At 45.8% G+C, this 13,404-nt stretch overlaps 1 protein-coding gene across 6 annotated transcripts in view; it reads right to left on the reverse strand.

Annotated features, from left to right (window-relative positions):
• LOC119163162 (DDB1- and CUL4-associated factor 1-like) overlaps nt 1-13,404 on the reverse strand; it is a 152,941-nt gene that overhangs the window by 62,132 nt on the left and 77,405 nt on the right. For all 6 annotated transcript variants that reach the window (XR_012886222.1, XM_075874022.1, XM_075874021.1 and 3 more), the window contains exons 17-21: nt 13,050-13,189; nt 12,257-12,338; nt 11,801-11,916; nt 7,546-7,638; nt 4,861-5,150 (exon numbers count right to left, since the gene is read on the reverse strand). Coding sequence is in view for 5 of the 6 variants with exons in the window: in XM_075874022.1 (XP_075730137.1) it covers nt 4,861-5,150; nt 7,546-7,638; nt 11,801-11,916; nt 12,257-12,338; nt 13,050-13,189 (721 nt within the window). In the remaining variant the exon portion in view is untranslated. The remainder of the gene's footprint in view (nt 1-4,860; nt 5,151-7,545; nt 7,639-11,800; nt 11,917-12,256; nt 12,339-13,049; nt 13,190-13,404) is intronic.

Raw genomic sequence — 13,404 nt, forward strand, 5'->3', positions numbered from 1 at the left:
TGTTTACGTAACACAGTTTCTACACAAGGCGATTTACACAACAGGTGGTTTCACCATGCCGGCTGAGGGCCAGACAAACATCAACCATTCAACCTTGTGAGCAGCAGTGCATTAGTGGACAGCCATTATATAGCGCCACTGGCATGCCTCTCTTACAATGAAACACGGTTCTCTTCCATACATTTGGCACTTCCTTTGCATGAACAAATTGCTTGAAACATGCATTAATTGAAACATCACTTGAAACGGTGCCTGAAACATGCAATGTTCAATGTCTTATGCCAAAAAAAAAAAAGTTTGGTATTGTAGTTAAGGGGAGACGCTCCTCGAAAAAGTTTTTTTTTTATTTCTAGTAATAGAGACTTGAAAAGTTTGTTATTAGTATAGTTTTTCATGCAGATTTGAAATATGCAATCATTTTTTGTGTAGCTGCTATAATTATTGAGTTATGCCATAAACAATAGCAAAAAGTTACATTTTTTGCGGGCACTCTTTTATGTACTAAACTTTCAGTAAAAGCACTGTGTCTGATCTTATTTGACTCTTGGTAGATTGAAAAGTGCAAATATTTATATAGATATGTCACAGAAATATTGGAACCAAGAAAAAAAAAATTGTATTGAATGACTTATTATTTTCAATCTCCCTTGAAACAATAAGCTAATATTTTCACAACTAATGCTGGTAGGCATTGCAATTTAGAGTAGATATTTGCATTCTGCATGTGTTGAAGAATATGTGTGCCAAGTTTCGTTACTATACAATGAATATAAGTTTCTAAAAGGCTGCCCGGAAAACGTGAAACTGTCAGAAAAAATGAAAATGAGAAAAACAAGTTTGAAAGTTCGCAAAGTTGGCATTTATTAGGAAATCATTCTTTTTGCATCAAATTGGGGCACAATGAAAAGTACCTTGCCTTGAATGCACTGCAAGTGTCTAGAAGTCCCCTGCACCATAGCTTGGTCCTTCACGGCTCTTGCGGTCAGTGTCCTCAACACGAGCTCTCTTCGCTGTGTTGCGACGGTGTGCCCTCGCTTCTGCAGTTTGCTTCAGGTTCATCTTCCTAATGCGCATGACGTCACAGTGGTCACCATGTGTGGCCAGATCTTGTGAGGGGAGAATTCCAATGCCTTCGAGCACTTCTTCAAAGCCCCTGTGGCCTTTGTTGTACCAGAGTACAGCAAGAGCGGTGGCTGTCTCCACAGTTGTTCTGGAGGCGAACTTTGTTTTTGGACATAGCAGCCATATCTTGCTGTTCAGCGATTCGGCTGCATTCTGTGTCTTGCCATGAAGGCACCGAATAAGGAGTTTCTCCTCTGTAAGGCGCTTGTAGATAGGCATAATTGCCAATCCTTGAGCCTTCGTCAACAGTGGGGTGTGGCGTGGTGCAGGCTCCCCCAGTGCTTCCGCACGCTTGTGCTTGCACCACGAATTTGGTCCCGCGGGGCAAAAGTTGTGGCTACTGGCACCATCACTGGAGCAGCAATGAAAATGCGATGCCCATATGGCAGTGTACATATTTCGGACACTGTCCTTGTTGCTCGTGATGGCGATCTTGTAATATGTTTGTAGTTTTATTATTGTCGCATCTTTCAGTTTTTCGCCTCGTGGCAGTGGCGTTGCCAATTTCCGTAGGGCAGTTCCCAAGCGCTTTGCAACGTGGTTCGTGCACTCTTCTTTGTCAATGGGGGTGTCACAGTATACATTTGCCTCGCAGACTGCAGTGTAGGCCTTGCTGTCACCATCACTTAGGAAGCTGGTGAATCGCAGTGGAGTTTCATAAGACAAGGTCCTCTGCCATATATTGACAGCTGCCGCAGGTTCCATTGCATGGGATGAGCAGTCAGTGTTTTTTTGGCAAACTGGAAGATGAAAAGCTCGCCATATCTCTTCATCCTCCCCAAGGTCCCTGTGTATACTGCAAGCATGGCAGTAGTTCGAAAGAACTTCAAAATCGAGGCAGAGCCCCGTGTCCAGGGACACGACTGTGCCCACTCCATTGTGGCTTTTATGACCTCTTTTCTGCCAGGTGCCATCAAACATGACTGGCACATCTCTGCCGCCGACTGCGTCTTTCGTGATGTTTCGTGCCTGGTGCAAGTTTTTGCTCACTGCCGTCATCGCCGCACCACAGAGCTTCTTGCAAATGCCGTTGAATGTCTTGTGATGCATCGGGCTCGGAAGACCGAGAATCGCACAAAATTGTGAAAGTTGGTCGTGGCCTGCGCCTATAGCGCGTGCTGCCAGAACTGCCTTCACGTTTACAGCAAAGCTGTCACGCGAGCTGCCGCTGTCAAAACGAGCGCTCGTTCCTTGGTCCCCGGCCGAAGCAGTACGTCTCGACGTGTGCGTGAACGAAAGTGCAGATTCAGGGCAATCAGAATTTTGACAGCACAGTTCGAGGAATGCCGAAAGTCCTTTGCGCTTTCCAGCTGCCTCTCGCACGCCGAGCTTCCGTTCGCGGCAGGTTGGGCATTACGCACCCGCCACAAGTGCCGTCAGCGCATCGATTTCGCAAAGCAGCATGTTCGCAGTAGCAGCATCTACCGGTCTACGTTCACTCTCGAAGAATCCAATCTTCCTTTGGGATGCACTGACGAATTCCACGGCAGCGGCTATTTTACAACCACTGTCGCAGGGTTCGGTGACGGTGTTAGGCCTATCCGAAGTCGGAGCGTCTGGGCGTTGGTCGGGGGCGACATCGTCGTTCGCTGCCGCTTTGCGAAGCGTCCGACGCCGTTTCCCTCGATACTTGTGGCGAGTTCTGAACTTTCGATTATCTGAACTGCACTTCTTCGGGCTTGCCATAACGCAAAAATGCAGAGAAACGCAGAAAAACTCGATCGCGACGTCCGAGGCTTTGCTCTTTTGCCGGAGAGATAGGAGGGGGAGGAGCGTGGAGCGCACCGCCGTCCAATGGCGGCCTCGCGCTGTGTGCCGCGATATTCAAAACGCGTGACGTACGCGTTGTTTTTCTCGTTTTTTGTTTATTCTGCGTGAAGGCACGAGACTGGCTACTAGTGGATTATGAAGGATACGGCCTTCGCAGCATGCGTGCACGATTGCAAATGGCGGCCAACGCGTCGTTTTCGCGACAAAACGACGCGAACTTCGCCGTTTTTCGCGACTTTCGCGCATTTCTCGCGTCACCGCTGCCCACTTGGAAGCATTTTTTGATAATTTCTCGTGCGAATTTCAGCTTGATATTTTCAGAAGTAATAGATTATAGTCCAAGGATGCCAATACAGCCGGAAAAAAAAAAGCGAAAATTTTCCGGAAAACCGCGACTTTTCGACCCGCGTCTCCCCTTAAGTGATTTCAGTCTGTGACTATGGGACCTCGTTCTGTATATTCTTACAATGTCTTTAATCTTTTGTTTGATCTGAAATAAATGATTCTGATCCTGATTGTGGCACTCTGCAAGAGCCGCTGAGGTTCTGAAGGAGTGAGAACTCCTGGCTTCGATCTTAGAACGACTTTCTCAAAAAGACAACAGTCCTGGACAACTTCTTCGTCAACTGGAATGTTGCACTCCAAAGCTAAAAAGGTAGATAAAAGTTTTTAAACTTTCATTACCTTTCCAAAAAATTACACAAACTTTCACAGATTTACATGCTAGATTATTTTTTCACCTTCGTAAACAGCTGTATATTTCAGTGATTGTTCATTTTATTTGGCAATATATTTATATTTTCCTTTCTCCTATATAACAACCACTTTTACAGATATTTATCTTGTACACTCTTAATAATGATTTGTGGGGTTTTAAGTGCCAAAATTATGATATAATTAGAGGATCGCAGTGAAGGACTCTGAATATTCCATCAATGTGGCATTTTTTATGTTAACTGACATCACATATTACATCGGCCTTTAAGCATTCTGGCACCATCGAAATGCAACCACCGTGACTCAGATTTACTCCTCCATCTAGGCCGCCTGTTTTCAACCACATTGGCAAACATTGCATCAGTGCATCTGCATAATAGTAATGATCAAAGCTGTGTGAATAGCAAATATTTTCAGTGCGAAGCGAATTCAACAGGCTTGTACGAATATTCAAGCACTTCAAATATTCGAAGGAATATCAGATTACATTCGAATGCACTTTCATTCAAACTTGTATTACAGGAAACTTCGAAGTATTCGAAATGGACAAACAGGTGTACACACTCAAATCTCATTATAACAAAGTTGCATCTTGCACAAACATGACTTCGTTATATCCAAAAAATTGTTATGGAGGTACATTCCTAGTACTGTAACAAGGGTATTTTTTAATCACTTTGTTATAACCAATAATTTGTTATATCCGTCTTTGTTATATCGAGATTTGAGGGTATTAATCCCATTAGGGTATTAATCCCATTGTTATCCTCCATAAAGGTGGTTTTACTATTGGAGGGTGCTATGCTGCGAATACATCTACCCAGAAAAAATCTTGCCCTGCCATGAAGCCCCACTTCAAGGTTAAATGAACCTTGCACAGATCAACCTCTTTCTAAGTTTAAAACCCTGTTAAACCGGGTTATACGCTGTAAGTATAGCAAATTTTTAAACACAGGATATTTTGCAGATGACCCTTTGCATTCTACTGAAAGTCAATTCCTGCTTCCATAAAATGAATGGCATTTGCACATGCCTTGTTTAAATAAAAAAAAAAATACTGTGCAGGTAAGCTGGGTCGTGACAAATTTGCTCAATTTTGCTTATATAATATGTGATATGTAGCATTCAAATATGATTCGAAATTATATGGCCAAATAACTATTCACTTCGAACCTAAAATTTACTATTTACCCATGCCTCCAAGCTACTCCGTAAAATTGTCAATGAAATAAGACTAAAGCCGATACTCACACAAACAGTTCGAAGGGTGGGCAGGCCACCACAGGGTTCTTGCATAGTGCATGCTGGTTGCGAAGGTACTCCTTGACAATAGTGTCCAGCGACAGCGAGTGCGGCGGGTGTGAGGTGGGCATGGCGGAGCTTGTCGAGGTGTACGACAGCCGCTTGAGCACGGGCGATGCCTGGTATGTGCCGCTGCGCTTCTGCAGCGCCGGCATGGACGGTGAGCTGGCTGGTGGTGCTGCATGGTTCTGCAGCTGCCGTGCGACAGAGTCCGTGCGAATGGGTGTTACGGCACCGTTCTGCGCACGAGACGGGGAACCGGCAAAATGAGGAGTCATCGCGGATGGCTTACATTGGTGCACTTCGAGGCAATAGAGAGCTTGGTGTTTTGAGAAAGCCAATAAACACATTAGCAAGGAATGTAATGTATCTAGAGTGTTGTTGTGGCACAATCAATGCACTTGCTGAACTGTGAGCATTAAAGTTAAGAAGCTAAAGGCCTTAATAAACTATTATAGGATGATCTTATAGTGGGCTCAGTCCCCTCAAGTTTTTACGAGTCAATTGACTGTAAGCGGAGAATCGCACAAGCTAACAATTTCTTTGGTTTTGTCGCAAGAAGCTCACTGGATACTACAGACAGAGATGAGCGTTGTCTCTGTTGTTGTTTTTTTTACATACTCAGCCAATGACTGCTATTTTCTTGCTGCATAATTAGTCACAACATCATTAAGGAGCGAGCAGGCTAGTTTAGCCAGTTTTTGACATAAAATTCTGACATAAAATTCCCTGCATATGCAGAGCAATGTTTGGCTCATGAGTTTACGGAACTTTGACTACAGCTTAACAGTATATTGTAACTAAGCTAATAGTGTACTGTTGGACTCTGTTAAGCCTATAACACTTTGGACATGACACCAAGCAGACAAAAGGGGAATGCGAAGAAGAACGCTGTACATAAAACACATACGGCCAAACTCCACTACAACGACATTTCCACTTCAAAGAACGTTTCAAAGAATGCCTCGCTAAGAAATACAGTACCTTGCCAAGCTCTCTGTCAACAATACTCGAGTCCGAAGCGACACGTCAAATGCCCTAGCGTCGGGCACATCTGCCCAACGGAAGAAGACGACACAGCCAGCCTATGAAGAACTTTACAAGGCAGCGTATGCATGGTTTATAAGAAACGAGGGCCAAGAATATACCGATCAGCTATAGCCTGATTCAGCAGAAGGCACTGAACTCCGCCTGCATTTTATGCATCAACGAAAACTTTAAGGCAAGTGTTGGGTGTCTCAAGCGATTTAGGGAGCCCTACGAGATCGTTGGGAAGGTGCTGTGCGGACAGTTCGCTTCTGCAGACAGCGACGGTATGTGTTGTGGACGTCGTCGAACACTGCTGACATCGTCGAGAAGTACGCTGCGTCCAACGTGTACAATGCAAACGAGACTGGGCTCTCCTATGAAATGCTACCAGCAAAGATGCTTCACTTCAAAGGCAAACAATACCACGAAAGCAAACATAACAAAAAGCGAGTCACCATGCTTCTCTGAGCAACTATGAATGCGTCCAACAAACATATTTTCAATATCGGCAAGAGCATTCAACCACGGTACTTCAAGGGCACGAAAAACCTGGCAGTAAAGTATGTTACCAGCAGCCGCTCATGGATGACGAGGGCCATTTTCCCCGACTTGATTGTTGCATTAGACAACGACACGAAAAAGCAAGACCGCAGTGTTTGCTTTCTGCTGGATAATAGCTCAGCGCATCGCCTGGACAGCAATGTCAAGCTGACAAACATTGCGGTGAAGTTTTTCTGCCAAACTGCACATCACTGATTCAGCCTTTCGATCAAGGGGTCATCAACAGCTTGAAGCACGCACAACGATCAAGGCTTCTTCTGCAAATCCTATTGAATACAGAGCATGGCCGTGACATTAAAGCTGACTCGTTCATGGCTGTGCAACAAATGTTGGCCGCCGCATGGATGTTGACACGGCGTGACGTTAAGAACTGTTTTGCGCACGCAGGATTTCAGCCCGAAGAAATGAACTTGGCCAGCACAAGTGACGACGTACAAGCGGCCGATGACATTGGACCATGCAAAACACTGAAACAGCCACAGCATGGGCAGCTCTCAAGGATGCCAGCATTCTACCTGAGAGCGTTGCCTTTAGCCATTACCTTAACGCTGACGCGGAGGTGATCTTGCACGAGGAGCTGAGTGATGCCGAAATCCCCAGGAGTACTCGTGCAGCTATCGTCACCGTCGATTAAATGCATGACGATGAAACCGCACGTAGTGTTCCTGCAGTCCCGACACAAGTGAAGGCGTCTCAGGTCGTGTACTCCTTGGACATCCTGCGTCGTTTCCTTAGCACCCATGACAACGATGTCGTCATGCAGCTCCTCACAAAATGTAAGCAGCGCATTCTGCCGTTGCTCGTGCAGAAGTGCAAGCAGTCAAAAATCGGAGTTTCTTTTTAAGTTTTGGAAATGAACTGTTCCCTCAAGTGTCGTGCATATTCTTTTCTCTTTATCTACCACTTTTTCCGCGATAACAAAATTCCCGCTAGAACGAAATTTTTCGCGGTCCCCGTGAACTTCGTTGTAGCAGAGTTTGACTGCATTTTCTTCAGTGCTTGCCTAATACCACGTGTGCTGTGGTATTAACCTGTTAAACTTACCCTGTTCAGGCAGGGCACCGATGGAATCTTCTCTGCAGAAGAAACGGGTGTCAGGGACGCTGAACCAATTGACCCTGACCGCAATGGCCGGAGCTGTGGGGAAGGATGAATGTTAATGAACATTTCACAAAACTTTAATCTCATGCCATTTCCCTAATATATGCAAGGGCTGTGAAAAACATACATATGGTGACAAAAATGACACTTCCTGCATTATGACAACACTTTGTAGACTGATATTGTGCCTCCAACGTAAGAGGACTTTTGAGCGTGATTGTGATCAGTGTCAAGAATTGAAGCACCTGACAAGTCAGAGAGCTTGGGGGAAAAAAAGAGAGAAGGTCGGCCTGACATGTAAATTTTGTTCTTACAGTAAAAGCTCGTTAACTCGGATCTCACAGGACCGGAGAAAATGTCCGAGTTAACCGAATTCCGAATTATCGAACGAACCATGAAAACAAATGGAAAACGTACACGGCACAGACAAACCTTTATTTCTTAAAAAAAGGTGCGTTATTTTTGCCTGCCTCGCCGTCGGAATTTGACAGAACGATCTTAATTAATCCTATCAGGTGGTGGTGCGCACGTTCACTGTCGCAAGAACAAACGCAGAACCCCTCGAGGACAGCGAGGGCTTCGGCGGTCTCCTGCACGGTGCGGCGACGTCGCGTCGGCTCATCACGTCTTTCAATATCATAACTTTTCTTTCAAGATCATTTGCTGGCTGCTGTGGCCGCTTAACTCCTGTGATGGTCGCCATGAAGCGCGACGGCAGCGACAACGCGCACAAACACAGCCGCAACACGCGAAGTCACAATACAAAGAACCAAGACACGAAGTAGTACCCGAAGTGTTCTGTGGTAGTACACCGGTAGGCGTAGCGAGCAGCTGTTAGTAGACACTAGATGTGCCGGTGGCCCAAGCGCTTCCGCCACAGAACACCTCTTCCGCTGGGTGGTGACTAGCGCCACCTAGCCACGCCCCTTCGTTCACTATCATCATCGTCATATTCTGCTGCAGTTCGCTCGGTTTCGGTTTCTCCAAAACTCCGATTCTGCCGTCGGTTACCGCAAGCGGTGCTTGAGCCTCCAAGCCGCCGAGATCGCGTGACTCTGGAGTCCCGATAGCCCTTTCCAGAGTTTTCCGAGATAACCGGTGTGCGGCTAAATCCCTCTGAATTAATGAGCATTTGACCTAATTGAAATATACACAGTTCTGCCGGGACCACGTCGCGAGTCTGAGTTAACCGGATTTCCGAGTTAACGAGGTCCGAGTAAACGAGCTTTTAATGTATTACGGTCAATGAAAAAAAAAAAAGAAATGCGCCTGATATGCCTGGTCGACTCTCAGCTTGCAAAATGTTTAAGTCACATACACAAAGGTAAGTTGAAAGGCCTTAGCCGAAAGCAAAATAAGATTTCTAGGCTTTCTTAAGATATTTTGGTTCAAAGCAAGGCCTAACTAAGAAAAAAATGCCTTCACCTCCCCATGAGAATTGTGAGGAAATGCGAATGCATTTCTAGCGCCGAGAGAGGGCACAGTTGCCATCAGACATTCGCCTTCACCTACTTCTGCCATTGCTTTGAGAGGCGCCCAGTCAGTGAATGGTCGAAAGTGAGGCGCAAGTGGATGGGAGAGTGGGGTGCAGGGAGGAGAGAGCGAATGGCAAGAGAAGGAGAGGCGAAGCACTGAACCTACCCTCTGCTACACTCTCTTGCACCACATACTCCGGTTGCTAGGGGCGACGATAAGCATGCGTGCCCGCAGCAGTTGCTATGGGAGAGGGACTGATAACGGAGACACCTGCCGGCGCGCGGCGGCCGCCGCCGGATGCCTGACATAGTCCGACTAAGAAATGCATTCGCATTTGAAAAAGTGGAGCTTGCGTAAGCATTTAATATAGGTGGCTGACATTTGCAAACAAAGAAAGCTGCTCCTTAACATCCCAAAAAGAAAGCAGTTTATTGTATGAAGTCAATTTTGTGAAGTTGGGTTATTAGGGTGAAACAACAGTGTGCCGTTACTTCCACGAGTTGTACACACAGATTCTTTTCCCACTTTCTTCTAATAGGAGGTGGAAGTTATACATGGTAACATAGAGTAGGTTTTTTCAACAACACGGTCTGGGCTTCCTTTACCTGCGCTGACATCACACAGTACGTGAGCCTTTGGCATTTCACCCCGCCGCGGCTGCGACCGAACCCCTAGTTCTAGAAGGAGCCAAGTGCCGTGACCACAGAGTGCTACTGGACAACTGTGAACAGCGGCGAGCATGTGACACGCACCACGGCTCAAACACATTCGGCACCAATGCACCAATAACACGACCACAGCGCTACGACAATTAGAAAAAACAAACCCCCAAAATTAAAAACAGCCTATCGGTGTATTAATGATGATGATCAGGCTCACTGTAAAAGAAATGTTTTGCAGTTTTGCTAGCCAGGAAAGATAAGACATGGCCCCCGAAACTGGAAGAGCATGCATGCCAGTGCGCGCTTCCAATCTTGGAGGCCACACAACTAGCCCATAACTGTTAAATTCAGGGATTATGAATCCAGGAGATTTCCTGAACGGGGAGAGGGAGGTGCACTGAATTATTTGTCTATTTTTTTTTCAACAAAAAAATAACAAAAACCAAGAACAAACAACAAAAAAACATTGCAAAAAACAAGAGGGGATGGAGGGGTGGGGTCTCAATCGCAAGCGCTAACGTCGGCGTTGCGGTCTTACTGAGGCTTGGAACGGCCAAACCCACGAGGATAGGGTTTCCCACTGAAGTGAGAGTCTCAAAAGATCAACTCAAATAGCAGAATCTATTTCCGTCAAAACAACTCGCATATATGTCTTCCTGAGACACACATGAATGGACAACGGACCGGACGGCGCAGCTGGCTGCCACAAAAGCGCGTGTCACAGCGTTGCTCACTAGATTTTTTTTTTTTTACAGGAACGCCAAAACGCATCTGGCATTTTTTCATGTCTTTACTGCCTTTAATCTACCGCAGCATTGGCCACGTGCCCTCTCAGCTCATGCATTGCTATCGCGTCGCCGCGACCGCGGTTAGGTGAGCAGCGTTGGCGGCAAATGGTAGTTCCCCATTTGCTTGGCTGGACAAGTGCCCTCAAAACTAAGTCGTTTTATGCCATCTACGATTGCATCTGCCGTGGCTTTGTTCGCTGAGTTTGCAGAAAGTAGCGATGCTTTGACTGGTCGAGCGTTGGACGCACGCAGACTTTCGGGGTTCTGTCAGTTACTTCGTCGCCATACATGATACTAGTATCAAGAACGACCGCGGTTTCGTCCACAGAAGTTGTGGCAACGACAATACACACACTGTAGAACACAGTGCGTGTGCTGGTCGCACGCGTACTTTTGAAGCTATGAGTACGCTACTCTTGGCCTTCATTCGACAGTTTCCGTATCACCTGCCACAATTGGAAAATGTGTTTGGAACATTCGAATAGAGGCCCAATGAACATAGTGAAATTTTACTAGAAAATTTCATAAATTCGTATCTGCCGCGATTTGACATCACCGAGATTCTACTGTATGTTTAGATAAACGCCTCTTAAATTCATCTATAAAAAAATGGGGTGGGTTCGCAATAAGCCTGAAGCAAATTTAGCTGCTTTATTGTCAACACAGCCAGATCACACACAGAAATTTCGATTTTCGGGAGATTTTCATGACATCCATACAAACGGAAGAAACGGTCGAAACCCGGGAGTCCCCCGGGCAATCCGGAAGACTTAGCAGGTATGCAGCCACTGCAAGCCTAACTTGACCAATCTAACAAAAAATCCAACATGGCGGCTTTCAAAATAGAGCAGCATAGTTCAAAACGGCAGATTTAGTCCAGAAAACTTAACATTGGTACACGAATTCGTCCAAAAAATCGATCGCAAAGATGCATTAGTGCAATGGGAACCCTGACGGTGCATTTGTGAATTTCGAAATATCCAACAAGTCCGAATTTTCGGAGCCCGAAACATCCCTCTGTGACTGTAAAGGTTCAATAGTAACAGTATATCTATTGCAAGACTATTTTTCATTTACTTCATTATATCGAAGTTTGAGTGCACAAACCAAGCAGATCTTCAGGGCTAAACACAACGGAAGTGAAGAGTTATTTTCATGAAAGTACGTTTCCTTGATATTGAAACACTCATGTTGAGTGCTATTGAAGCACAGGTGAAACACGCGAGATACACTAGCACTGCCCCAGGAATAGTGGAGACGTAATGAACTCACAGTTCGTGGAGTGCAGACGGTGTTGGACGACCACTGGGGTTGCGCAGAGCTTCCACACAGGGGTCGCGCGGGCAGTCCCGCCTCCTTTTGCAACAAGGCCGCAGTGTCCGTCAAACCTGTCGATGCAGACGCGAACTCTCGGAAACACAGTCTAAATTCATGAACGCGAGGAAGTTGGCACCGCCACCCAATGATGATAACATTGCTTCGCTATTATCTAGAAATGAATGACATTGCCTTTGGTACTAGGTGGTCGCTATTTCTACAAGTGCAAAGTCAGATTTTTATCCGACAGGTGTCTGCATCTTAGAAATGCCTCGAACCCCGAACTGCTGCTGATGCAGCTAAAAGCGTAGCTTCTGATACTTCTTTCTGTTACGCAGAGAGGGGGAACTAGTGCGAAAGTAAAAAACAGTTGTGTGCAGCGCGCTAGGTGGATGGGGGCCACCAACCCACCTTTGGCCTGGAGGTGCTGGTAGATTAGCTGCAGGAGGTCTTTTTCGCGGTAGCTGATCTTAGTCTGCGCCACCACTTCCGACTGAAACGAGAAACAACATGCACAGAAGCACCTTTGTAAAACATGCACTAAGCACTGGACTAACAAACATCAACTTCATGGGCAAGACAACAAACTCCAATCTCAAGACTACAAGGACAGTATTCAAAGAGAACACCAACACTTGACAGTTTTTCCCCATGACTGTTTTTCTTCCCCTCCGGAACCTTCAAGTGGTTTCCATAATTCAAACTGCATTCTAATCATGGATACCAGAGCATGTTCTCTAACACACGCGAGCACCAAAGATCCCGTCACGACGTGTGCACAACTGATCAATGTCCTAGACCCACAGAAAAGACTCACAATTGACAGCCGTGTTCACAGCTGCCTCCCTATTATGAGAGTTTCGTTTTTCTGGGCGCAAGTTTCCACAATAAGGAGATCAACCTTCACTGGTTCTGGTTGCTGCATTCATCACCAGTACAGCCAAAAGTACTGCTTTTTTGCGAGAAGCCATATTTTATTTTATAGACTGGCAATGTTACAAAGTTATTGCACGTTATGTGATGAACACACATGTGAAATGCCTTTGATAATTCATCTGAAATATTGGATGCTCCGGCTTCGTATCATTCACATGCCCATTCTTCTGTCTCCTAATATAATATGCCTATGATTTCTTCGTTTCACGCATGTGTTCGGCGTTTCTGCACACAATTGCAATAACAGACATCTGCATGCAAGGCCCACCTTGTTGATCTTGGCAAGCGAGGATTCCATGCCAGGGCTCAGGGGTGCCCCCGTGACCCTCTCCACCAGTTCAATGCAGGAGGTGCAGAACTTAGCATGTTCCTGCCTCTTGTCCTGAAGAACAGGCTCTCGCATGAGCACTGAAACAATGAGAGCGACAGAGGAGAGACAAAATCGTATCTTAAAGAGTCGTTGATTCGACACCCATCAATTTGCATACTTTGGACTCATTCTCTCATCCCGGTCAGCATATGCGTTATTATATGGCATCAAATTATCGTTGTTATTTCGACCATACTTGGCCGTTTGGCCGCAACCCAGTTAATTTAAGAAAGGAATGAAAATGGCCTTTGCA

Source organism: Rhipicephalus microplus, chromosome 9, assembly GCF_043290135.1.
Source record: "Rhipicephalus microplus isolate Deutch F79 chromosome 9, USDA_Rmic, whole genome shotgun sequence".
Lineage (NCBI taxonomy): Eukaryota > Metazoa > Arthropoda > Arachnida > Ixodida > Ixodidae > Rhipicephalus > Rhipicephalus microplus.